General features: G+C 40.6%; 1 protein-coding gene across 3 annotated transcripts in view; it reads right to left on the bottom strand.

Annotated features, from left to right (window-relative positions):
- Window positions 1-27433, bottom strand: part of Dock11 (dedicator of cytokinesis 11) — a 192721-nt gene that overhangs the window by 88735 nt on the left and 76553 nt on the right. For all 3 annotated transcript variants that reach the window (XM_040744541.1, XM_040744538.1, XM_040744539.1), the window contains exons 8-20: window positions 27115-27292; window positions 26663-26742; window positions 25336-25419; window positions 21177-21317; window positions 19825-20019; window positions 14393-14515; window positions 13059-13141; window positions 9766-9888; window positions 9535-9611; window positions 7582-7766; window positions 7436-7501; window positions 5257-5349; window positions 2365-2488 (exon numbers count right to left, since the gene is read on the bottom strand). In XM_040744541.1, the coding sequence (XP_040600475.1) occupies window positions 2365-2488; window positions 5257-5349; window positions 7436-7501; window positions 7582-7766; window positions 9535-9611; window positions 9766-9888; window positions 13059-13141; window positions 14393-14515; window positions 19825-20019; window positions 21177-21317; window positions 25336-25419; window positions 26663-26742; window positions 27115-27292 (1552 nt within the window). The remainder of the gene's footprint in view (window positions 1-2364; window positions 2489-5256; window positions 5350-7435; window positions 7502-7581; window positions 7767-9534; window positions 9612-9765; window positions 9889-13058; window positions 13142-14392; window positions 14516-19824; window positions 20020-21176; window positions 21318-25335; window positions 25420-26662; window positions 26743-27114; window positions 27293-27433) is intronic.

Here is a 27433-nt window from a genome sequence, read left to right as displayed (position 1 = left end):
GTGAATTTGCAGTTGCTCCGTTCACAGGAATTGCAGAAATTCTTTATTATTCTAAAAAGAAACTCAACCAACCTCAGCAAGCACTCCCCATCCCTAGAAACCATCAATCCACTTTCTGTCTGCATTAATCTGCTTAGGTGACAGTTTTGCACTGTGAATTATCAGAGCATGGCCAAGTGTGTCCCTTAGTTGAAACTCATAGGCAGCACTTGGAAGCTGTAAGGATATACTATCAAGCATGCCATCTGGCTCAAGGTAGGAAGCCACTTAGAGGGTGGACAGTTAGAATTGATGAGTGGCAGGGAGAGTCACCACCTCATGCTTCGCTGAACATCTTGCCCATTTCTGTCTAGAATTTGGATGAGGAAACTGCAGTTTATCACTCTGGGGGAACGTGCTTGCATGGATTCTCATATGTCTCGATATTTTCATCTCATTTCTCTAGGCTACTGCTCTAAGTGCAGTTTCCAGGAGGATTCCTTAATATTCAGTCCTGCTGCCTGATAGTATCCCTCAGGGATCTCACTCTCCCTGAACCTGCCACATACTGGTGTATCTTCCTTTCAATTGCCTAATTTTGAAAGTTCAGACATTTGCCAGGTACAATAAACACACAGTCATTCCTTGGAATCCGCAGGAGGCTGACTGGTCAAAGATTATCCCAACAATACTAAAATCCACACATGCTTGATTCACCTATGTAAAATGGCATAGAATTGACTTCCCTACACACAGCCTCCTATGTATTTCAAAGCATTCCTTGATTACATATAATACCTACTGGAATGTAAATGCTATTAGGGAACAAAAGCGAGGGGGGACTATATGCATTTAGCACAGGTGCATTTTTTTTATTTTTGAGAGAGGGTCACTCTATATAAAGTACTGGCTGTCCTGAACTAGCTACGTAGACTAAACTGACCTCAAACTCACAGAGATCCACTCGTCTCTGCCTCCCTAGTGTTGGGATTAAAGGCATGGGCCACCACACCCAGCTTCAGATGCAATTTTGTTTTTGTTATTTGAGACATGGTTTCTCAACCAGGCTGGCCTTAAACTCAGAGATCTGCCTGCCTCTGCCCCCAAGTGGTGGGATTAAAGGCGTGTGCCGCCAATGCCCGGCTTTCAGGTGCAGTTTTTAAGAATAACATTTACAGGGACTGGGAGACAGCTCAGTAGGTAAAGTCCCTGTTATGCAAACATGAAGATGTGAGTTCAATCCTTAGAACCAACATTTTCAAAAGTCAAGTACGCTGAAGTACAATTCCCAGCTCACTGTGGGGCAGAGTCCCATCCCTGGGCATGTGGTCCTGCCTTATATAAGAGAGCAGCTGAGCAAGCTAAGAGAAGCAAGTCAGTAAGCAGCACCCCTGGGTGGCCTCCGTTTTAGTTTCTGTTTCCAGGCTCCTGCTCTGAGTTCTTGTCCTGGCTTCCCTTCATAATGGAGTATAAGTTGCAAACTGAAATAAACCCTTTCCTCTTTGAGTTGCTTTGTGATCATAGTGTTTTATCACGCCAATAGAAACCCTAAGGCAAGCTCTACATTAGATTCTTTTACTACGTTCCTTATAGCATCTACTAATACAGTTCACAGGAAAAATATGCAGAAATATTTGCTGAATGAATGCATCCCAAGGCGTGCTGACATTCATACAGTGGAAAGGACGTAGTGCTCATAGTCCTTGGATGTTCTTCTAAAGCTGTCTTCCACTGCTTTATTTAAAGCCATCGTGACATGGGACCAGAACTGGTGCCTCAGTGCTAAAGCTTATTCAACTTCACTAAATCTGTTCTCATTAGCAACAGGCAGTCCCCAGTCTCCCTCCAGCTCACAGATGTCCCTGGCTCTGGGCTCGCTCTTCTCTTCCACAATAAGCATAAGTGGAAAATTCTAGTTGCTGGGCACTTCTACATAAAAGAAATAACAACACTGGGTCATAATATGTGTTTCTCCCTGAGAGCAGCATTATCGTTCTGTTGCTTTAAGTAGTTTGGCTGTTCTGATGAGCATTGGAAAAGATATTTGGCACACATGATAGTAAAGTCAACACAGGACTTGTTTTTTGCCAATGAACTGTTCTCAGCTGAAGCTTGCAAAGCTGCCCAGGTTGGCCTTGAACTCCTGGGCTCCAGTAATCCTCTACTCTTAGCCTCTTGAGTAGTTGAGACTACAGGTATACACCAATGGACTTGGCTTAGCAATGAACTTTATAACTCAGAAATGGACTTTTTGGCCAAGGAGTGAAGTCATTGACAGTTTGATGAAAACATTTTATATCCTGAAGAAAGAATATGTGACCCTCGGTTTGATCCCCAACACCACCGTAAACAAACCAACAAATAAATGAACAGCAGCATACACACCCGGGGTTTCCACTGTGTCCTGCTTTTTGGTTGTTCCTTTTGTGTTGATTTCACAACTTACATGATAGAAAGTAAAAAGCACGTGGTGTTTTTGATGCAAGTGGATGGGAAGTTCCATTTTGATCTGAAATGATAGTGAAATTGCATACGACATTTGGTTTTGTTTTAATAGTCAGGTTGGCCTGCCAGATATGTAGGTCAGTTTCACCATATTGTTCCAAAATACTCCCTGAAGGACAAGCCAAGTGGCCAAATAGCAGATATCAATTCAATAGACTTCAAATATTTTCCTGGTCAGTTTCATTTTGACACGGGTATTCTCCTGAGTTGTGGGGATTTAATACTTTTGTTGACTTAATACTTTATTTATATATAGCTCAATGGAGTTTCCCAGCTTCAACTTTACAGCAAGATTTTCTAAAACACTAGATTAAAAACCACATCCTTACACCTAGGGAAGCTGTAACCCAATGCAATCCATTTTAAATGAACACTGAATTTGAAAAGTGACATTTACCTAAGTCATTGTCTGTGTATGAAAAAAAACCTTATGAATAATGTGCAAATACCATGGCGTTAAGGTAACCACAAACCAAAGTTCACAAAAAATTTCTCTAGAAAAAAATATTTTCTTTCTTTCCCTTCTTTTTGGTTTTTTGAGATTTTTTTCTGTGTAACAGCTCTGGCTGTCCTGGAACTTGCTGTGTAGAATAGGCTAGCCTTGAGCTCACAGATACCTGCCTGTCTCTGCCTCCTGAGTGCTAGGATTAAAGGCATGTGTCACCAGTGCCTGGTGTGTAACTTTATTCTTGAACAAACAAAAAGAAGTCACATATGTCTCAAAAATTTAGGTTCAAAAGATGCTTACAAGAAATAATCTGAAGTGAATTTCTCATTAGAAACCAATTTCGTGCTTATATCTCTTATTAGCAGGTAAGAGACAAATTAAAAATTTAAATGATTTGATGCACATGCCTGTAACCATATATATATACACTGGCAAATAATTGTTTTCTGTCTTTCCTAGTAAATGTCTAGTGAATGAATCAAAAAGTCTATTATTTTAGATGTTCTAAACCATATCTGATTTGCTACGTGATTTAGTTCTTTGCACTGGCTATGGAGCTACACATAAAAAACAGTAGGTTGACAGACATTTGGTCCAATTACAGTGCATAGAAGGCATGTCTTGGGAGTATTATCACCAAGGTCTGTTATAGATATACTTCATCACAGAACATGCCTGTTAACAGCTTCCAGACCATCTGGGCATCTAATGCTCTACTGCACATAAACACGGACATACTCTCCTCCCTGGGTAGCAAAACTGCAAGGCACTACTGATTCCTTCCCCACCCCCAAAGAAACCAGGCAAAGGACATGAGAAAAGAATGAGCGACGCCCAAAGCTGTGGCAGGAGGGTCCATACGGGAGCAGGTGGATAGAGAGGAATCCTGACAGCACAAGGGATGGGTTTCCAACCAAGCCAAGAACTGAGACTTTAGGGCCCAGGTAGACAGAGCAGAGCATCTGGCCCAGGATGCCCATTCAGACCACGTGCAAACACTATGAATCAAAACCAGCCTGCAGATTTGGATAAGCAAATACATAGAGGCTAGAAGAGGTTGTGACAGAAGCACATGGGGCAAGTCAAAGAGAGAAAGGAATAGAGAAGCAGCAAGAAAGAAAGAGCAGAGAGGTCAGAAGGGAACGCCACAGCACTCCTGTTTATAGCCATCCCAGTGAGGTGGGCAGAGCAGCCAGTGGGATTGTGGTACCCAGCCGTGCATCTCTGACCCTCCTGCGCTTCACTTACAGGCAAGCTGCCTCTTTCCACCAAAAACCATAAGGAAAGACTTAGATGTGCCCTCAGGAAAGTTACTCCGGATTTAGTTAACTTTATATTATTTATTTATTTAATTTTGTTTTTTTAAATTGTCACTTGAAGTATTACAATTATGGCATTTTCAGAGACACTTTTTCTCTAGTTTCCTCTGCCCCAATTATATCCCTGCTGCCTCCTATCCTTCCACCCCCAGCCCTAACTAACCCCTTAGCCTCATTTCTACTTCATTTACAGTTATTCTCTATTGCCCCTTCCCTCTTCCCTTTTCCGTAACACCTTTCCTCTCTCCTGGTGGTCTCATTTCTAGTTTATAGTCTACACCCACATTTGTTTGTTTGCTTGCTTGCTTGTTTGATTTCAGGCCCTGGGGTTTGAACCCAGGGCCTTATGCATACTAGGCAAGTTCTCTACCTGACAACTAACTATATCTCCAGAACTCTTTTCAATAATTGTTTAAATATGTTTTCATGTAGCCCAAGCAAGCCCTAAACTTGTTATGCCACTGAGAATGACCCTGAACTTCCAATCCTCCTGCTTCAGCCTCTTTAATGTTGGGATTACACGTGAGTAAACATTCTTGCCTTATATTTACCTTTTAAAGCAAATTTTGAGATACGCTCCCATTAGGTTGCTCAGGCAAGCCTTGAACTTACAATACTCCAGAACAGCCAGGATTACAGGCCTACACCACTGGGCCTGGCTTTGGATTTCTTATTGAAAGCTGATGAAATGAAGACCCCCCCCCAAGGAGAAAGTATTGAAACAGCCAGTCTGATGAAAGTATGGAGGGCCAGAATCCCAGTTCGACTTTGAGGTTTCTATCCTATCTTATCATAACTCAGAGAGTCCTTTAAGATTGTCAATAAATCTCTCATTGTCATCATAGAATACCACGAAGGCAGGTGCTCCTCCTTTTGATATGACATTTTCCATTTTCATGGAACAAAACATTCAGGGGTTGCATGGGCAGATATATGGCTTGAAAAAAATTTTAAAGGAATTAGCAAGGGCTGAAATTTTTAAATACTTAAATGATATGTTTTTACCTCATCATAGAACTCTGGATTTTGGTTGTGATGCGAGACCACGGCATAAGCATTTGTGGTAAAAACAGACCCTGCAGGTTTTCCATAAATGCACTGCAAAAGAAGGAAACAGAGTCATCCCAGATCTTTAAACAAGATGCTGTTGAACCACATACATTTAGAGACAGTGTAAGTAGGGGGCCAAGGCCAAGTCCACTCAGCTGCCATCGTGAGCCCAAGCATTTAAACAGTCACTCCAGATATACCCCAGACAGTGCCTAATTCAGCTATAGGATGCTTTTTAACTTCTGGCCACCAAAGCTAGCTGGCAATGGGAAGCCGAACAGTTCTCTTCACTTGGAGAGTTTAATATGACAGACAGGTCACCTTAGTCACCAAGATTTTGGGTATGCTCCTTGTTCAGCGGTAAAATGGTGTTTTTAAAAAATCAACACACTAAATTTTTTTAAAAAAATAAATGTCTATTAAACTGCAGACAATTTTACTGTTCCCTTAAATTTTAAAGCCCCCTCCTGCCTTTTTGTTATGGAGCAAGCTTTCACTGTATGTAGCCCTGGCTGGCCTGGAACTCACTACTCACAGAGATCTGCATTTGACCTCTGCCTCTCAGGTGCTGGAATTAAAGATGTGCTCAGATTCTTTTTTTACATTTTAATGTGTCATTTTATGGGGCACAATTTTTTTTCAGAATCACTCATTTTCTGGTACTAGGCATAAAGCTTTCTATGGTTCCTTGGAATGTTCCCATTTCATACTACTTGATTATCTTTTACTTCCACTGACCCAATAAGCTTAGGAATGAATAGAGAGCCAGCAGGCAAAGTCACTAACGATTTTCCTGGTACTGTGAAGTGAGCCTCTTGGCCAGCTCAGAAATGAAATTGAGACTCCATGAGCACAAAGCCAATTCTCCTGAAATACAGTTATCAAGATATTTTCCGAGAACTACTGAGAAGTAACCAAAGGGTTTCTAAAGGACATCAAAAGATGCTGCATGAATGAAAGGGAACGGGTTGTCCTCATTTCTAGTGAAGGGACAAGAAGAGGGAGAAGAAAAAAAAACCACTGCATTTGAGCCAGCTAATCTTTAAGAGTTATTTCTTTATTAAGTATACAGTGGTCTGTCTGCATGTATGCTGCATGCCAGAAGAGGGCACCAGATCTCAGGATGGTTATGAGCCAGCCGTCATGTGGTTGCTGGGAATTGAACTCAGGACCTCTGGAGCCAGTGCTCTTAACCACTGAGCCATTTCTCTAGCCCAATCCAGCTAATCTTTAATTTAATTTAATGTTCTCCTTGATAAAAAGGGGCTCCTTTCAAACATAGGGGCAATACAATATTCAACAATTTAGTTGGGCGTGCACAGGTAGCTTTCTCTGGTGGGTTTGATTTGGCTGACTTAGACTCAAGCTAGAAGCGAGGAACTGGGGACACACACACTTGGTGATGGCTACATGGTTTTGAGTTTTTGTCTCAGGTTTCTGATGACTAGGTTTGAATAGGGAACCCAGAGAGGCGCTGCATAATGCTGGGTATGGTGGCTGCACTGGACTAGAGATACTAGACACAGAAATTCTGCCTCATGGAGGTCACAGAACTAAATTGAGAGGCAGTGTTTGGCCAGTCGTGGGGCAGAAGTCTTAGCTCAGATCAAAGCCATCATGCTGTGCCTCTGTCAGCTCAAAAAGCATCTTCAGGTTTCAAAGAGAAAGGAGTTTAAGGTCTCCTGATGGTAACATTATAAGGTCCCCTGAAGGGAACATTATAAACTATTGAGTCATAAAAAATGACCTTATGATTAGGCCACAGAGCAATGCAAAGCAAATGCCAAAACTGAATAAGTCAACCTATCCACTCGCCCCTTTTCAAGACGGAACCCAGGGCCTTATGCATGCTAAGCAAGTGCCCTACTAGAGAGCAACACCTCCTAAGCATCCCCATGCCAAATTTACCCAACTTCCCAGCCGCATATCCACCCCACTGTGGAATATATGATCATTAAACAAACCCTTTAGTTCACATGTAATAGTAGAAAATGAAATACTACCTTTGTCACTCTGGCACTTTTTGGTTGAAATTTAAAGACATTTAACTTAAAGCATGGCACCACCAGCTACTAAAATTTTCATCTCTATAGTCTCTTCCCAAAATGCACACGGATGAACACCAGAAACAAACCTTTAGCGCAGATGCGTCACTTTCATCCGAATCGCGGAATTCCACACAGACAGCAATGTTCCTAGCCTAAAATCAGCCAAAGTGAGTCACACAGTGAGTATATGACAAGTGACGTTGCATACGCCAAGAATGTATAGTTTCCTTACCTTGGCAAATGATTTCTGGCTGTCATATTTTAATTGCAAGGGATAGACATACAGATGGTTTTTGTAAATAGTGAACGGATAACAATATTTTGTCATTTCTGGAACAAACTCTTCAACCTCCACAGTAATATTTTGACAATTCTTTTCAAAAGGCTTCAGGGGCACATATGAAGAGGTAATACAATCTATGGTAGGAAAAAATAAGCAGGCATATCACATGTAATTTAATAGTCATTAACACATTCCTGCATCAGTGAAAATAAACATGGATTGTGTTTGCAAAGAACAATTTCAAAACAAGATTCTTGGTTGACGACAAAAAGTCAAACTCTAAGAAGCCGAAAAGGGGCACAATGGAGTGCTGATTTTCATGGGATCCTTTATACCAGACATGGGCTGCTAGTTCATTCTCAACAGAGAATGACTTGCCAAATAGAACACATCATCATTTTGACAAATTTAAGCTGCAAAGAAACTCACTGCATTTTCCCTCCTGTGGCTGCAATTTTAGCTTTCACTGCAAGTTTTTATTGGTATCAGGGAAAGCAATAAGACTAAATTTATGCTTCCAACTAGCTCATGGAGAGTCACTTTTAAAAAGTTAACTTAGTGCAGGTGCAAATTTTCACTAAAGAAATAATGGAAGTCCTTTGAAATTGTAGACCTTACGATGTGTTACCAATAACAAAGTAAAACCATCAAGTTTCAAGTTTCCAAGCAGTTTAACCACATGTTTGTGAAGCTGCCACTGTAGTAAAGGTTATGAGCACACCTAGGGCTAGGACACTGTCCTTATTGTAAACATAGAGCCATGTGAGTGGACAAGGAAGACCCAGGCTAAAATGATCCTAAGCACTTCGGGGGCATTTTTCCTGATTACTAAGGCAATAAATACTAATGATAGAACTTCTGGAGGCACAGAACAAAGGTTTACAATAGCAATCGATCGTTCCACTACCCACAGATACCTAGCATGGGCATTTGATTGTGTCATCCTCTACTCTTCTTTCTATGCACATTCTATATAGCAAAATGAAAACCCTATGGCGTGCATACGACTCAATCTTGAGTACTTAACATTTTATCTGATACCTCATTGAACAGATTATGAGCATCCATTTGAATCATTGCAACAAGTTTTATGGTACTGGTGTGCCATAAATACTTGAAGCCCACTGACAATCTTGATTCTATTGATTTCCAAGTTCCCTCTGATGTAAAGAATGTTGCAAAGAACAGATATATGCATAAACTGCTTGTATTTCGATTATTTTATTAAGGACTTATTTCATTATTTACTTGTGTGTGTAGGTGCTCACAAAGGCCAAGTTGTCAGATTTACTGAAACTGGAGTTACAGGTGTTTGTGAGCAGTCAGATGTGGCTGCGGGGACCTGAAGTTGGATCCTGTGGAAGAGTAGCGAGTGCTCTCAACTACTGGGCCATCTCTCCATTCCCCTCAATGTTTTTTTTTAATGAAAACATGATCTATTCCACTCTTACATGTTTCAAAATGGACATTGACTATTGCTCCCTGTGTATAATCCTTTAATGATTTCTCAATGTACTTAAAATAAAATGTTAATCTAAGGTGTTACCATAGTCTGTACAACTGTCTGTATTCTTTTCTACTTCCATTTCCTGGTCCATTGTTCCCACCACATCCTACCACAGAGCCACACTGGCTTCCTCTTTATTCATACAAATCAAGTTTGCTTTGTATGGACCTTGTTTGGAAACAAAGACATTGTTTCTATATCAAGGTCTTTACAGTATATAGGATGCCCTCAGTTTGCAATGTATGACCCCAAACATCCTTTGCTAGCTAGCTCCTTCCCTTGCTGCTTAGGGCAGCCCTAGGAAATTAAGACACTTTGCAAACCAGCAGTAAACTTCTGAGAAATACTCAAGCTTCAATTACAACCGTCAATGTTTATTTGCAATACATTCTTACTTGGTAAATCTACAGGAACACATTCCACTGTGATGTTCAGCTGTCCAGGGATGATCTGCAATTTTGTCTTTTCTGGTCTAGGTATAAAGCAATAACATTTTAAGGTTAAAATGATGATTGTTACATGCATTAGTTGCCTGAGTTTTTCCTATTTATAACTCAAATTCATCACTTTAAGAAATTGATAATTCATCACTCTATTCATTTAGAACAGTAACACCACACACTTACTTTTTGTATTCTGATAGCAACTTGAGAATGTCTTCATTTGAAAGCTTGCTACTGTCTTGCTTATACAAAGGGGAAAATCTCCCATCCAAATCCAGAGAGCCCTGAATGTCTTTGAAAATGGGTCTAGAACAGCAGTAGAAAAGCTTTTTAAACAATGTTTGAAGTGCCAATAAATTCAACCAATACTACTGAGAATGCAAAACTGTGAAAAGTGCTACGGTGATGCTTTGGTGGGCTCTCACAAAGGGAAGCACGCAGCACCTACCCAATAGCCATGCTCTTTTGTTTCCAGGCATGGTTGCACATGCTACCTGGAGGAGCGCAACAGATCTCTTTGCTATAACTCCAAACTGGTAATAAATCAGAAATTGATCAACTAGGAAAGGAATGGACAAACTGGCATACTGCACAGAGCAGTGCTACCCAAAATACCCAAAATGAACCCCACACAACATGGATGAATCTCAAAAATTCACTGAACATAAGTAACCAACACCAAGAATGCATTCTGCAGGATTCTTTTATGATACATTGAGGACAGACATAAAAAAAAACATTATCTACTGCAACAATCAGGTGGGTTGTTTGATGGGTGGGTAAGGGTAACTGGAGAGGTTCATGAGGAACCTTTCTGAGGAGAAACAGTCCTGATAGACCGTATCAGTCATAGCTAAATTGGTCGTTACATTTGTGAACTTTTTATTAAAGTGGATTTTTTAATTTATGTATATTATCAAAGGTGATGTGTTTTATCACCATAAACAGATAAAAATTACACTGAATTTTTTTTTGGTTTCTTGAGACAGAATTTCTCTGTGTTGCTTTGTAGACCGGGCTGGCCTCGAACTCACAGAGATCCACCTGCCTCTGCCTCCTGAGTGCTGGGATTAAAAGTGTGTGCCACCACCTGGTTACACAGAATCTTAAAGATCATTTTGTATAAAGTTTATGATATATGCAGAGTCATTTGATTTTGAGGCTCTACTCTGCTACTTTTTTTGAGACATTTCATTATGTAGCCCAGTTGGTCTGGAACTTACTAGATAGACTAGGCTGGCCTTAGACTCACGGAGATCTGACTGCCTCCCTCTACCTCCTGAGTGTGGGATAAAAGGAGTGTGATTACCACACCCAGCCTCTTCTACCATTTTTAAAGTAATTTATTTATTTTTATTTTATGTGTACTGGTGTTTTCTCTGCATGTATGTCTGTGTGAGGGTGTCAGATCTTGGAGTTACAGTTGTTAGCTGCCATGTGGGTGCTGGGAATTGAACCCAGGTCCTTTGAAAGAGCAGTCAGTGCTCTTAACCATTGAGACATGTCTCTAGCACCCTGTCTTCACTATTTTAAGCAACTATTTTACTACTAAAATGGAAAGTAATATACAATCACCTAATGCACCAGAAGTAGCAAGAGCCAGAACCCTGGTTCTCCTCAGTCCAGCCTGTTGCTCCTACTTTAAAGTATTTATCTCTAGTACCAGGGCTTGCTTATCATACACTTCTTAAATGTACTGGATAAACCTTTAAATCCCTGCTACTGCTGCTGACGGGAACAATCCAGGAAGGAGAGAATAGCACAGTTCCTCCCCAGAACATCAGAGCTTCTCTTTGAAGCTGTCAGACTTAGTTTTCTCAACTGGTCAAACTGCCTCAAGCAGTTCCTGTAACTGGGAGAATGCTACAGTAGCCTAGAGTTAGTGCTATAGCTGGGTAGCCATAGTCGGATCTCTATTCTGCCACATGCTGTAAGACTTAGGTATGGGTTTCATCTACTTTTTCCTTTCCTCCTGTGTCTCCATTTCCTTATCTCAGAGCTGGGGCAATGGGACCTGCCTCTTAAAAAAAAATAAACAATCGCCGGGCGTTGGTGGCGCACGCCTTTAATCCCAGCACTCGGGAGGCAGAGGCAGGTGGATCTCTGTGAGTTCCAGACCAGCCTGGACTACCAAGCAAGTTCCAGGACAGCCTCCAAAGCCACAGAGAAACCCTGTCTCGAAAAACCCAAAATAAATAAATAAATAAATACATAAACATTAGACCAGGCATGGCAATGCATGCCTATAATCCCAGCATTCAGAAACCAGGGTCATGAAGATTACTACAAGTTTGAGGCCAGCCTGGTCAACATAATAGTGAGCTCTAGGCTAAGTAGACTTACATGACAAAACTGTTCATCAAAAAATAAATACATAAGCAAAATATGCATTAAGTACTTAGATCAGTGTGTCCCGAACACAGTTAACACTTAATGAGTATTATTAATAGTAAACAGTAGTGGCAGCAGCAATAGATTTTTAAGGTAGAAGCACTACAAGTAATTATATGTCTGTATTTATAAGTCATACTTTACCTTCTAGAGTGCTGACCTGCATTAGTTTTTGACATTCACCTGTCCTTGGCAATCATTTGTTTTAACCAGTATGTAAAACAAGGAAAATAGTGCCTTCTCTTCTGTCAGTACATGAAATAATTTGAGAGCCTTACCCCAAATGAAGTGGTTATAAATAGTGAAGAGTTGATTCACTTCAAATCTCCTACCCTGTGCTGTTCCCCAGCACACAGTGAACATAATTGATTGAATTATTCAGAACATGGTGCCCTTTCCCAAGAACTCCCAGTCAGTTGTACAGGCTGTACCACACAAGCTGATGAATTTACACTTTGAAGTGAGGATAAGCAAGAAACAGGCTTCACGTCCCCATTGCCTGTAGATTTGCAAGATTTGGATAAAATACCTACATAAACTACAATAACAGAAAAATAACAGATGTTTCTGAATACACTATTCCCGAAGGGTTGGCTGAATTTGTCACCAGGAAACAAGAAAACCTATTAATTATAAGCTTGTACTTCATGACTGCATTCTTTGTCATCGAATATTTAGTACATATTCCAAAAATGATTCTATGATGATTTTTAAAACCATAAACTCAGCCAACTCTGAAAAACTGGGCATATTGTACATAATTCGTTACACATTTTAGTTCTCTAGGGAAAAATTCTATCGCTCTAGCAGTGAGCTGTGTTAAAACTTAAGGTTATAGTGGTATCCATCAGATTAACCCAAGCCAAAAAATAATTCCCTAAAGCAATCATACATAAACACAAGAGGGGTTAGGAAAAGGGTCTTGGATGCACAGCAAATTCTAAAGAAAGAAGCTTTACATCCCATGTGTCCCAAGACACAATCTGGTCTGCCAGATATAGACCACTGAATCGCTGGTAAAGACACTGGTCCCCAACTTCACAGAGAGCTGAAAATAGAAGGGTCAGGATTTCATTTACACGAACCTGGCTGCCCAAGCAAAGGGCATTCTGTATTGTCCAAGACGACTACACACTTGTTTGGCTGTCCTGTGTACCTTCTGGGCTGTCTATGGTAAGAAAGAAGGTGAGTTTAGGTTTGTTCAATCTGCCATGGACTCACCACCAAGCCTCCGCCCAAGTCATCATCGTAAAACACCAAAATCTAGAAGGAAACATCTACAAATACATAAAATATTAAAATATATCCCTGCTACCCTATTTCCAAGACTATCTCTTTTAAAATCCTGTGTGTGTGTGTGTGTGTGTGTGTGTGTGTGTGTGTGTGTGTGTGTGTGTGTGTGTGTGTGTAGGGGGGTGGGTAACTGGAGATCAAACCCAGAGCCAAGTCCTTAACCAAAAAGTAATTCTTTTTTGGCATGTTCTTTTCTCCACAGAAGACAGACTAAAGAGATGTAGGAATCCTTCGCATCACAACCCTCTGAGAGGGTTAATACTTTGAGCAGTATTAACATGTATTTCCTTCCGTGCTGCTGGAAGATACTCATTATTCATGGAAGAAGTTTGTTCTAGATACAGCTGACCTTTCTACTCCCAAGATAAGGCACAAGCGACAAGGGTCAATGCAATTAGTCTCATGTGGGTAGCAGTAGCTGTCTGAGCAGGCAATGAGAGATGACAAAGGCAATAAGCTGTCTATAAGGCCTAAACTGGCTGCGAAGCACTGGCTGGATGCTTATCCCTAGGGATGCAAAGTGCTAGCTAGACGCTTTTGTGTACATTGCTTTTAAAGACTCCCCCACAAAGTAGTCATGTCTCCTCAGCATCATCTACTTTACAAATATTGTTTGGATACAGCAAAATGCAATACACAAAAGATTGATGGCTCTTAAATACACAAGGACTGTGGTGCTGTGAATGAATTGTTCCAGAACACTTCCCTTCCCTAGGTCTCAGATTTCTTATTTATAGCATGAGAGAAGAGGATTCAATCAAAAGGTTTCTAAACAGTCACGTGCCGTGATCTAGAGATGTTGATAATGACAAAAATCCCCACCATGCAGTATGTCAACACATCACGAAAGAAAGGAATAACACGGAAAAAGTATAAAGGCTGAAATGGACCACGGTGAATGGCAGCCCTTTGAAGTCAATCCATTGATGAAGTGCTCACTGCCTAGTCTCACTGCATCAGAGACAGGAGTGGACTAGGTACAGCTTTCTATAGCAGACAATGTGCAAAGTCCTCAGAGAATTTAAGTTTTTTTCGTCAAAAACTCACAGACAGTGACATTTAAAATACTGGTAAAAGGCAAGTTCTCTATTAAGCAGGAATATTTACCAATGGTGTTTTAAATTACCTTTATTGGATCCGAATTTTTGATGTAGGGCTCTGCACAGTGTGTGATGTTTCCCTGCAGCACCTTTTCAATCCTCACAACTAGAAAAATTTCAGGATGTGGATTCGTCACCGAGAAGATTCCCTGGGGGAAAATGACTTCTGTTAGCTATTTTCATGCAGCATACATATGGCTGTTTGGCAACTGATATCTTGTAATGTGGAGAGTACAGAATGTTGATATTCAACACAGGATCATGTCCAGGATTCTAGGAATAGGTAGAACATTTTTGTTATTTGGGGGACTCTTGGATGCAGGGTCTAGCTATATATATTGCCCAAGCTAGGTTTGAACTCTTGCCCTTGCCACCTGAATACTACAGCACTCGTATCCCAGGCCTGCACCACTATGTCGAGAGGGAAATACTGGCTGCTTCCAATGTACCTTTCTGAATGCAGTCCCTATTTTCTTCCTAGTTTCACCCGTGTTCAGTCCCTGACGTCCAAGTCTCACTATGCTGCCAAGCTTCTTCTGTTTGGCTGTTTTGCAAGGTGAGTTCTTAGATCTAATGAATACAATACACACTGTTTGGTTGAATTTGTACATGCTAAAGATAATGTGCGTCTCCCAAGGAGGTATAACTACCGAGCTATAACTTCACTCACAATTCATATTGAATGCAATGAAGAAAGAAGGACCACACTTCGGTGCTCTGCCTAATATAAATTCACCAGCTGAGGCTGAGAAGATGGCCCAGCGGTCAAGTGTTTACCACACAAGCAGGAACACCTGAATTTGACAGTCACATAAAGCCAGGATTACATCTGTAATCCCAGTGCTTGGGGGGAGACAGTAGATCCCTGGGGTTCACTAGCTAACCAGTCCAGTTGAATGGGAGAACTCCTAGCTTCACTAAGAGATGCGGACTCAAAAAATAAAATGGAGAGCTAGAAAGTTGGCTCATGCTCTTCTTTCGAGGGGCCAAGAGTTCAGTTCCCAGCACTGGTATTGGGAATGGGGCTCACACCTGCCTGTATCTGCAGCTCTAAGAGCCTACATGGACACTCCGACCCATTTGCCTATGTATGCACACATCAACACACACACACACACACACACACACACACACACACACACACACACACACACACACACACACCCCTAAACATTATTATGGTTAAAAGCTTTGATGCTGTCGATGTAAAGCTCTAGGAATTGCCCATTCTCTTTATACTCTTTAGAGGCACAAATGTGGATGCAGCCAAAGTTACGTCATTTTCTTTGAATATGTGTGGAATAACCACTTATCCTTTGTCTTTCCAAATTAAAAAAAAAAACCTCTAAATACTGTTAGTGCTTTTTGTCTCTCACTTGAATAAACAAATGAATTTGAATTGAATAATCCATCATTGGTCTTTACCAAGTTTTATTTTCCTGTTTGGTGTATTACCAAGCTTGTTAATATATTGCTTTCTAGTTTTCAAAGCATTTCAGACACATCATCTCAATAGTTCCAAATTGGAGATTTTGAGTTTGACAGAGCATGACAGAAAACAGTTCAAGAGGTTAGCAATGTCCCCTCCCCAACCAAGTCAAAGAGTTTGTAGAAAGTCTGGGAGATAAGATTCCCAGGCAGCAAACATGGAACGAGCTATTTAAAACATGGATGAGGATTTAGACAGCCTGGGTTCATATTCTGGCCTGGCCATTCACTAGTTTATGCAATCCACATCTTTTCCACACCTCGGGCTTCTAACCCATGAAATGATGGGGCTAAGAATAAGAGTGATATCAAAAACTTCTTGCATGGATTAAATGAAATAACGTACACTAGGTGTCTGGCTACCACTAGGGTGGCCCATCAAACTGTATCAAGGTCACAGACCTTGGCTTCTTGTATTGCTGGAAACATGCTACCTGAGTTGTAAACTGGGCTAACAGACCATCCAAACTTCCCTTGCAGAAGGTATGTTCTGCACTGACCCTTGAGCCCAGCAAATTTTTAATTTCTGAATTACTTTTAAGGGGATAAGGGGCAGTTTACTCTGGTATTGTGTCTGCCAAATATGGCCTGGTAACAAAGATTCAGGTAGGTGGATTAAAGCAAAGTAAGAGAGTCTGTGCAGCGGCCTCGGCCTCACATGCTGCCTGATGACATTCTTAGCCGTTAGGTTGGAGGAAGCAATGATCTGTTCATAAATTCCAAAAAGTTTCACCTGCAATATTCACGTATTACATGTCTATAGTGGTTTCCCAATTGCACTTACTTGTTTTTCTAAATGTTTCCTTTTCTATTTTTTTTCCATTCCCATTTTTTTCATTTTCTCTCCTTCCTACTTTTCTCTTTCCTTTCCCCTCCCCACTTCCCTCCCTTCCCCTTCCTTCTTTCCTTCTTTCCCTCCTCCTCCTCTTTCTTCTTCTTGTTTACTTTTGGTTTCTAGAAGCAGGGTTTCTCTGTGTAGCTTTGGCTACCCTGGAACTCGCTCTGTAGACTAGCCTGGCCTCAAACTCAGAGATCCACCTGCCTATGCCTCCTGAGTGCTGGGATTGAAGGTGTGGGCCCTGGCTGCCTCTACCTGGTTCATTCCTTCCTTGTTGCTTGACTTCCCCCATTTCTACCTCCCTCCCTCCCATCCACCCATCTTGTTATATCGGTCAAGCTGGCCTGGAGTTCCCAGGTTTAAATGATCCCATTGTCTCAAGCCTCCCAAGTAGCTGCTGTACACTACTGTGCCAATTTAAGTATAATTTATACTAAATAATTTATGCATAACTATGCCAGAAAGTCTGCATGCTTTATCTCATTCATTTTGTTTTAAAAAATGAAGGAACTAGTTATGTACATATTTAAAGGATTCAAAAACAGAGGTTCAGAGATATTTATATAGTGAGGAGACTGCAAAGAAGAGTGCACACCCTGGGCTTCTAGTACACCACATGATGTGGGAAGGTCAGAATAGTCAGCCACATCATTAGTATTGCTACCATTTGCTGAGTACCAATTATTCCCCATTCCAGCCATCTTGGCATTTACCCATAATGATGCCAGCAATGAATATTATACTTTAATCACATCTGGAAATTGATAAAAGCACATGTTCTCTCTCCTTTACCTAAAGTCACTGTTATTGGCGCTACCCATAGCAGGCACCTTGCACTGAGAAAATATGTTGCACTGAGCAAGGTAGGTGTGTCTGTCACAGAGCGCTTTCTGGGGATGGTACATCTTGTCTGATCCCCATAACAGTCCTAGGAAGCAGGAACTGTCACTGCTTTCACATTAGAGAAGGTCCAGAGGCATACAGAAGTTCATTTACTGCATATATGCATGTGTGTGGGTGTGAAAATTTGTGTGTTCCCATGCATATGTGGTACAGGTGTGTGTGCATGTAGGAGTTCAAAGTTTACAGCAGGTGTCTTCCTTGATGGCACTTCATTTTAAACTATGGGGCAGGGTCTCTAACTGAACCCTGGACTTGCCATGTTGACTAGTCTAAACAGTCAGTCACCTTGCTTCAGAACATCGTGTCTCTGTCTCTGGAATCCTTTGTCTCTACATTGGGATTACAGAAAGGCCACTATGACCACCTGGTTTACATGTGTATTTAGAGACCCACCCTGGTCCCCATACTTGAGCAGCAAGAACTTTATATGGTGAGCCATCTCCCTAGCTCCTAGAAGCCCTTTACTGACAAGGGCTTCAATGTAGGGGTAGGGCACAATTTTGGGTCTCTTCTGCTTTTGCCCCCATAACTTTCTAGTATCCCCCGTCCCCTGATGTAGAAAATGGCTAAAGAAAGCCCTCTATGAGCTGGAAGTTTGGTCCTTTGTGACAAGGGCTCTGGTCTAATCCTTCCTCACCAATAAAGTGTGCACATATCCTCCTCCCCAGGGTGACTCTTACCCACTTCACTGCCCTTTCTCCTCTAGAACTTACCACCGCTTCCACCCCACTCCTCGTGTTTGCAACTCCCAGAATCTAGCAATGATTATGGTGGTGGTAAGTATTGTAAAACTTAATTACGATACATTCTATCTACTATTGTTGATTGAGATCTTCCAGGTCTAGGTTCAAATCCTGCTTTTACCAGTCTTAGCTATGTAATGATGGACAGTTTACTCAACCCCCAAGCATCAGTTTGCTCATCTGTAAAAGAACATTTGTGCCATTTCACAAGACCATTTTGATTATATAAAACTCCAGTGGAAATGTTAGTACCAAAAGGATATTTTTTAAGTGTTGAGACTGGGTAGTCCCAGCTACTCAAAAGGCTGGAGCAGGAGGATATCTTAAGCCTAGATGGTCCAGACTAGCCTGGATTATACAATACAATCTCATCTCAAAACCAAAATACAACAGTGATGACTTTCTTCTTGATGTAGATTACTAAATGACACCTGGTTCACCATTTAAACTTTCTGTATCAATATACAGTAAGTACGTGAAATAATGCAATAATCACAGACAGAAGAATATTCATTTGGCCTTATGTAGGAAACTATGAACACAGAACTCAATTATCATGCTCTCACGTACTAATAAGCGATGCACTTGGTCAATCTCTCTTTTATGAGTTTTTCCCATTGTTGATGAATGTTCAAGTCTGTGGCAACTATTGTCTAAACAACAAGTAAAAAAGCTATAAAGGTTATAACTTATGGAAAAGCTCTCACAGATCTGTAACCCTTCCAGAACACTGACAATATATAAGGAAGTCTCCTTGTACCAATAGCTAATATATAGCAATGAGCATAATTTTTTGTTTTCTTTTAATTTTAGAGACAATCTTATTTTACATATCAATCCCCCCATTCCCTCGCCCTCCCATCCTTCCATGCCTCCACCGACCCCCCAACCCACCCCCACTCACTCCCCCAAGGATAGTGAGGCCTTCCATGGGGGAATCATCAAAGCCTGTCACATCATTTGGGGGAGGGCCTAGACGCTCTTTCATGTATCTAGACTGTAATAGTATCCCTCCATAAGGAATGGGCTCCCAAAGTCCATTTGTGCACTAGGGATAAACACTGGCTCCACTGTTAGAGGTTCCATAGACTGCCCAGGCCTCTTAACTGGCACCCACATTCAGAGGGCTTGGTTTGGTCCAATGCTGGGTTTCCAACTTTATGACTAGGGTCTCTGTGCTCTCAAATTTTGACCCTAAAATTCCCATGTGTGTGTCTAGCTCTACATTTGTGTTGTATTTCACAAAATATTCCCATTGAATTTCATACCATGCTTCCACTTAAAGTTGTTACTCTGCCAACGTGTTATAACGCATTCACTGCCTTCCATTTCCCCCTGCCAACCTCAGTGAGCAGAAGCCCGTCTATAGACAGAGCTTCTAAGAAGTGGAATGCCCTAAGAACATTGTCTGAAACCACGAAGTGAGGCAAAGATGTGTCTTTGGCTTGTTCTGAATGTGCTACAAAAGCTAGCAATCAACACTCACCTGCTTTATGTAGCGTAACTGCGACTCGGCAATTCCATGGACGAGAGTCTCAGGTGAATAGCCCTTCGCATTCCCATCATTGGCCCATAGCATTTCACGGACACAGGGCGGGTTCAGGTCCACATGAAAGTCAGCTGAAATTTTACAATTGTTCTTCACATCAAATAAGGCAAGGTTGATGAAAAAGGGCTCAACCTAGGAAGGAAGACAGTTGGCATTTTAAAAATTAAGGCCTTCGGAGATAAATTGCAAAATGAGCTTTTTCTTCCCATTTGAGTAATTGGGTGACCGTCCCAGCTCAATATTTAGTTAAAATTGCACTGGGGGTATTCTGCATAGGAGGAAAGACATTCAAAAATGAAAAACCAGTCAAATTTTAATTTCATTAAGTATTAATTCCCAAGTTATGAATTCCCCAAAATTCTTAAGTCACAATTTTTAAAAAGATGAGTAGAATACAAGTTTCATCTAAAGAAAAAATTGATCCATGAATAAAATTTAAATCTCTATACATTTACTGATATGGCTCCTAAAAAAATGCTAACCTTATAGATCATTTTAAAAAATCCTGTCTGATATACTACAATGTACTAGACTACAAATTTCATAAGAGCTAATATCAGTTAGTAGCAAATTACTGGAAAAATGTCCTGTCCCATCAGCAAATTTGGAAGACATGATTCCTCCCTATAGATGGCATTCAAACGTTGATCACAAAGATAAATTCCATGCCAGGTGGCATAAAGATTAACCCTTTATAGGCAGAAAAGTACTCTGGTATATTTTAGCTAATTAGTGAAAGAATTGATTATTACTTGGTAGTTCTGCAACTAGAACCCCAAAATAAAAATGAACATCTAACATGGAGTCTCTGAAGATTTGATGTTTATGGAGGCAAGGATTTCAGGCCACCTTGATTTTAAGGTACCTAATATTTAGACAGGCAGACAGAAACAGCTAGTGAGTCTAGCAGACTGTGGAGCATCTGTATCCCACCAGGGCTTGGGGATATTAATTCGTTGCTATGAATCAACTTTCCAAAAGAATTCCTATTCCTTAGTCAAATCCAGTGTCACGGGTATATTTTTTTCAGGTTCTGGGAACATGCCAGTACTGAAAAAGAAGCACCTTTTCCGTCTGCTACTCTAAGTAGGAAAGACTTGCAGGAATTTTCTCAAGATAAGAACACATTAGTATTTTGGCCAAAGAAAGACATGAAATTCTTCATGTCAAATTTATCATAATATGTAGCACTGGAATTTTGCCCTGCCAATTAGTTCTTAGACATAAAAAAGAAAAGTATTTCTTTAATATGCTGGATGCAGGGCAGTAGAAGGCAAGGTCATACATACATTTGTAGGTGGTCCTTTTGCATTGTCCCCAATGTGGCCCACCACATTGAAAGTTAAATCGTGGCAATTCACCAGGAAACGCTTGTTGCACTTTTCTTCGAATGGCTTTATGTCAGGCTCAATTCCTGAAAAGTCCAACCTCTACAAAACAGACAGAAGGAACCATTTAAAAAGGCAGGGTTCACAGTGACACCGATTGATATAGATTCGGATCAGCATATTAGATATGGCAGCAGAGCTCAATAGCCCTGTCCAGCCTTCATTTGACTTTCTAATGCTTCCATTCAACAAGAGTTTCTGGAACCCTTACAACTTTCAAGCGTGGGCAGAGAACTGGAGGGAGCCGATGAGAATCTGACCTAAGGCAATGAACACATCAGAAATCCACACCTTGACCTACAAACCCCTACCCTACACAGCATGACGCCCTGGACTCCCATTTCCCACATTTGTGAGCTTGCCTTTTACTATTTTTGCTTTCCCTTTCATGTTATGCTCCAAATCACACATGCCTCTCTGGTTATTTTTCCAGGACCTCTAGCGCCTCCCTCCCCACAGGGTCTTTGTGCTTGCTGTTCTATCAGGAACCCTGCCCCCGGGGAGCTGTGTGGCTTGCAGTCTTCAGGTCCCTCTCATCAATTTGCACTTGTGAAGGGAAGTATTTCCCCCAACTCCCTGTTTTAAAAAACATGCACACTGACAGTCTATACTTCCTTCCTCAAATTAATCTAACATTATTTTTAGTGTGTATTTACTTGTTTTCTTTTTCTTTATAAAATATATCCTTGAAGATGGCAGAATTTATTTCCTTCACAAGCACTTCAGGAGGTCAGATGGGCAGGAATAGGTATGAAAGCCTACAAGAATCACACAGGGGTGTCAGACACAGGAGATCGCAAAGACACTGATGTTAAATACTTCGTTGTGGCTTACCTGGGGAGGGAGGGAGTAGAAATGAACAATTCAGTTAAGGATGTTTGGAGTTTGAGGTGATTAGTAGGTGACTGGGAAACTAGGAGAAGTCTGGGTTGGGGATAAGGATTTGAAAGTCATTGGTATGTAGAATGAGAGGCGGCCAAGGAACCCAGGGAGCCCACATACATTTAAATGATGAGCAGAGAGAGAGGCCCTGCCTAAGAGCTCAGCTTCTAACAAGACCTTCTAACAGAACAGAGGGATGTTCCCCAACTGCCACAAAGATAAATTTCTTTCAAAGCACTTCTATTTCCAGGTAAATACAACTTTTAAACAAGAGATATTGGAAGTCATTTCCTCTGAGTAGGGCAGGCATCTGTGTCTCCTCAGAGAAAACTCTAGAAAATTCCCTAGCTCCCAAGGTGCATACAGTCTCTGTCCATTTTCTTTGCAAACAGGAAGCCAAATATATAGATTATAGGACAGCTTACACTTTCATTAAGGCCATAGGCATGGTAGGGAAGAAATGACGTGAAATGTATTTGGTCAGAGACTATGGACAATAAGGAACAGTCAAGCCAAGGAACATAAGAACTGCTCTCAGTTACCTAAGCAGCCCAAGTCAAGACAGGTATTATACCTGAAGACTCTTAGATATTATACCTGTTTTGACCCAACCTGTGTCTCTAACAAACCCCCCTTAGAAGGGCCTAAAGCATAAAATTTTTACCTGAATGAATGGTTTTTTTCCCCTCTCTGAGACCATTCATCTACAAAAATAATTCAAGTGTAGGACTAGGCAGCTCCCCTTAAACAGTTACCCATGGAGCCAGGTGAAGCAAGTAATTGCCATGGAAATCAATCCTAATTTCTGCCCATTTATCTGCTCTCTTTTCTGTCTTACTCAGACACTGGAATGTGGAGTAACTGGCCCAAAGTGTCCCCAGGCTCCAAATCCTTTCCTTTCTAAGTATCCCCAGTATAAATGTTGAGACATATAGCCTTCCCCCACAAATCAAAGTTGGAGCCATATCCCTTCAGTCGAACTAGCATTTCCTTATTCCCTAAGGTCACAGACAAAAATCTTATCTATCTACATTTAAATGTGACCAGAAGAGGAAGTTGAAATTATGGGCTAGCATTTCACCTTTTCAACTTGACACAACATGAATTACTCTGTGGTGAGATAACCTTCTACAATCAATGTTAAATCCAAGTTGTTGGTGCTTAAAGGTTCATCACAATTGTGGGTTTTCTCTCATTGTAGCTCACCAGCAAACACAGAATCTGTCCAGTTTCATGACCACAAAAACACCACACCACAAGTTTTTAAAGATACTGGATTTAGTTTCAACCACTGTCAATTGCCTCCTTTGTACTCAGTCAAAGAGCCTGACATGTCCAATTGGAGCCCAATCATTGAGGGCAATCAAAGGCTCAGTCATGCTTGCAACAAGTACATTTCTGAATGAGTATCCCAGAGTTGCCATCTCTGACACTCGCTATTCCATTTTTATTACATTTACTTACTTGCTCTGTGTGTGTGTGTGTGTGTGTGTGTGTGTGTGTGTGTGTGTGTGTGTGTGTGTGTAAGCAATAGCACATACATGAAGGTAGAGGTCAATTTTCTGGAGTTGATTCTCTTCTTGTACTTTTAAGTGGGTTCCATGGATTGAAGTCATCAGGCTTGGTAGCAAGTACCTTCATCAACTGGGCCATCTCACCAGTTTGTATATATGCATCTATCTGTCTGTCTGTCTGTCTACCTATCTATCTATCTATCACATAACTGACATTAAAATGATATATAAAACTACTGAGGAAAGTAGAAAAAATTCTTTTAATTACTTGGCTGGGTCTAGGATCACTGGGTAAAGCTAGGATCACTGTGTACACATGAGGACCTGAGTTGGGAGCCTGGCTATCCACATAAAAAGCCTGGGGCAACACTGTAGACCTGTAAGGCCAGAACTAGAGGGGAGCATGAAGAGAGGAGATGGGTAGATCCCAGGGGCTTGCTGGCCAGTCCAGCTAAAACAGTGAGCTCCAGGTCAGTATGAGAACCATTTCAAAATGTAAGGCAGGGAATGATAGGGAAAGACCCTCCAAGTCAAATTCCAGCCTTCACAGGTGCACACAATACCCTCCTTTGTACACATTCATACACATTCATGCACATCACACACTATCAATCTTACATGGTTATTTTATTAATGTATGCATCATACATGCACACTTTCTCAATTTCAAGACACATTAAGAACTCAATTAGAGACCTCTATGAAGCATAAATAAAAAATAACAAAATCAGTTTTCCTCAAATTATTTTATATTTCCCTAATATGTTTTTACTGGGCTAAAAACTGCAATGCTCAAGTAATATTTTTATTTAAAATAAAATCAAGATGACTCAGTGGGTAAAGGCACTACCATACAAGCCTGACAACCTAGAATCAATCCTCAACAACCATGAAGGGGTAAAGGAGAGGACTGACTCCACAGTTGTCTTTTGACCTCCACATATGTGCCATGGCACATCTGCCTACACAAAACACACAGACACACACACACACACACACGTACGCACGCACGCGCACGCATACACACGTATGCAGAGGCGAGTAATAATAACAACAACAATAAACTGTTAAAAAAGATATCTTATATAGAAAAGAGGGAAAAAACAAAAATTCACTCCCCCAAATAATTCTGTGAAATATTCTTAGTGAGGAAAACTAAATAGTCATATACTACATACTTTTCCCATTCTGAATGCTAACATCAAATGGAGAAAACCATATTTCATTAAATTCAGTAGTCTTTATACTGCAGAAATCCACTGCCACTAGATCACAGCTGTATTTAATGGATTCAGAGCCCACGGTGAGCAGGAAGACGAAGGGATCTAAGGGACTGAGGAAAAGATATATGCGTTCTGCCCCATGCTACTAACAGTCCTCTTGAATGGGGAGTCAGGCAGAGTACATGTGCATTCCCCACTGCTGAAAGAACATCAATGATTTCAACATTTCACTGATGGCTTTTGTTGTTGTTCATTTGGGGGGCTATTTGCTTGCTTCCTTTTTTGATTTTTTTGAGTCAGGATTTCTCTGTCCTGGAACTCACTCTGTAGACTAGGTTGGCCTCCAACTCATAGAAATTCGCCAGCCTTTGCCTCCAAGTACACCACCACCACCCAGCTCCATTTCACTGATGTTTATTTGAAATAGAAATATACCAATACCTGAACCTCCGAGTCGAAAGAAAAGAGATTCTGTCTTCCATCTCCTCTACTGAGTTTGTTCAGCTGTTCTGTTTCTCTGCCGTACTAAAATTTAAAAATACATAACATTGCTACATTCCCTTCAAAAGAATACTAAATGTCAGTTAATTCTATGGTTTATACAAATCAGTGACACAATATTCCATTCTTTGCTTCCACATATGTAATGTGGCGTAAAAATGTTTGATTGGCTGGGGAGTGTATTACCATCGCTGAGACTAATAATAATACATATAGATCTGATTCTTATGCATTTCCATAATACCTAAAATCTTCAACATCTTGTGCTCTGTATTTAAAAAAATCCAAAAAACTCAGGATGCAAACAAAAAATAAAAGAGAACAATACCAGATTTGGTATCTCCATAGTGCTGCTCGTGAGTTATACACAATTCTGATTCTATCGCCTTAGGGAAATTAATGAGTGCACATTTAGCATGGCTAAAAAACACAAAGAGAATTCCACTAAAATCTAAAAAAATCATAGAAAACACAGACTATGGGGTCATGAGTAGGTTGTGATATTTTAAAGATGTTTTTAAATTTTAAGAGAAGGGTGCTTTTAGGGCTGGGCAGATAGCTCAGCCATTAAAGGCTAGGCTCACAACAAAAAAATATAAGAGAAGGTGCATTTAAAACAGAAAAACAGAACTAAGTTTGTATCACCAGTCCATGGAAATGAATAAAGTCAAAATATAAGTAGGCTCAATAAAGACTGAAATGAGTAAATGATTTATTATTTCCAGTTAATTATAACAGGGCACAGAGGGAATATACATCCTAAGATTCACATGGCAATAACTGTCTACTTTCAAACTTTGTACATTTCAAACTCCATAAAGAAGGGAAAACAACACGAACAATAGCTATTCACCAAATTCTTTATGTGAGTAAATTATTTATATAATTTACAGAAGAAATTAGCATGTGTCATTGGATTGAATACCATTGGCATGAGCTGCATCATTAGTCCATTGAAAGAATATTTATTTAGTCATATTTATCAATCAAATTGAAAATATAGATACAATGAATAGGGATCCAAAAGCTTAGAAGTTTGGTGGTTTGCTGTTTTGTTTTTGATGTCTAGAAAAAAAGATTTTCCATATTGAGAATGGACACTTCCAAGCCCATCATTTGGAATGTACCCTTTTCTTCTACCTGTTTAATCAATTTGTGAAATTTTGAAGTAAAAAATGACATTGCCAATTATAATCCAGCACTAAAACCTTCCTAGCTTGCCCTGCATTGTGTTAGTGGAAGGTAAACTGCCATAAGAAAGATATACCTTCATCAGTTCCGGATGCATGCTCCTTTCCAAGCTGGCCATGATGTTCTCAGCTTTTCCTTGACTGCTAGTTTCATCATCTGCAAATTCATTAAAAGCAGATGTTCTAAACCATACAGACCATTACTAATCACCTAAGAGGACTAGCCTCTCTCCCACCCCATCCTCTCCTACTAGATTTATGGCAAAGAATTGTGATTACGGAAGCACAGGGGAAACTTTAATGGACTTTTGAAAATCTGCCATGCATTTCTTATCCATTTCAGCATGGCTGTATTTTATGGGTCAGGTCCCATGCAGTGCCAACTCTTTTAAAAGCCTATCCTGTAGTCACTCTCCATGAAGAAGCAGGTTGGCCTTCATTGTCAAGGCTGTATCTTCACCTAGCACAAAAGACAGTCCCAGGGATTAAAGGCCTGACCCTCAAGAATGAATTATTTCAAAATTCTTACCTTGTACTGCTTCTACTGTCTCCTTTTTCTCTTGCACTAAGCTGTCAGTATTGATCTGAATAATCTTTTTCAACGTTATCAACCATTCTTCCATTTCCTGCTCAGTTTCAGCCGCCAGGTAATGGCTATACTTATCTAGCATCTTGAGTTCGAAAGCATGACGGCGCATTTTGGGGCACTAGAGAAGGAGAAAAAGGAAAACATCTGTTCAATTAGATTAGCCCTCCCTTTTTAATATTAGTCGCATTCATTTATTTTTCTTCAGCTCAGCTTATATGTACACCAACACTTTCACAAAGTCATTGTTTCCTCCAATATG

This window comes from Mesocricetus auratus, unplaced genomic scaffold (genome assembly GCF_017639785.1).
Source record: "Mesocricetus auratus isolate SY011 unplaced genomic scaffold, BCM_Maur_2.0 Super-Scaffold_100003, whole genome shotgun sequence".
Lineage (NCBI taxonomy): Eukaryota > Metazoa > Chordata > Mammalia > Rodentia > Cricetidae > Mesocricetus > Mesocricetus auratus.
Note: the sequence above shows the minus strand (reverse complement) of the source record. Positions and strands in the feature narration are given on the sequence as shown.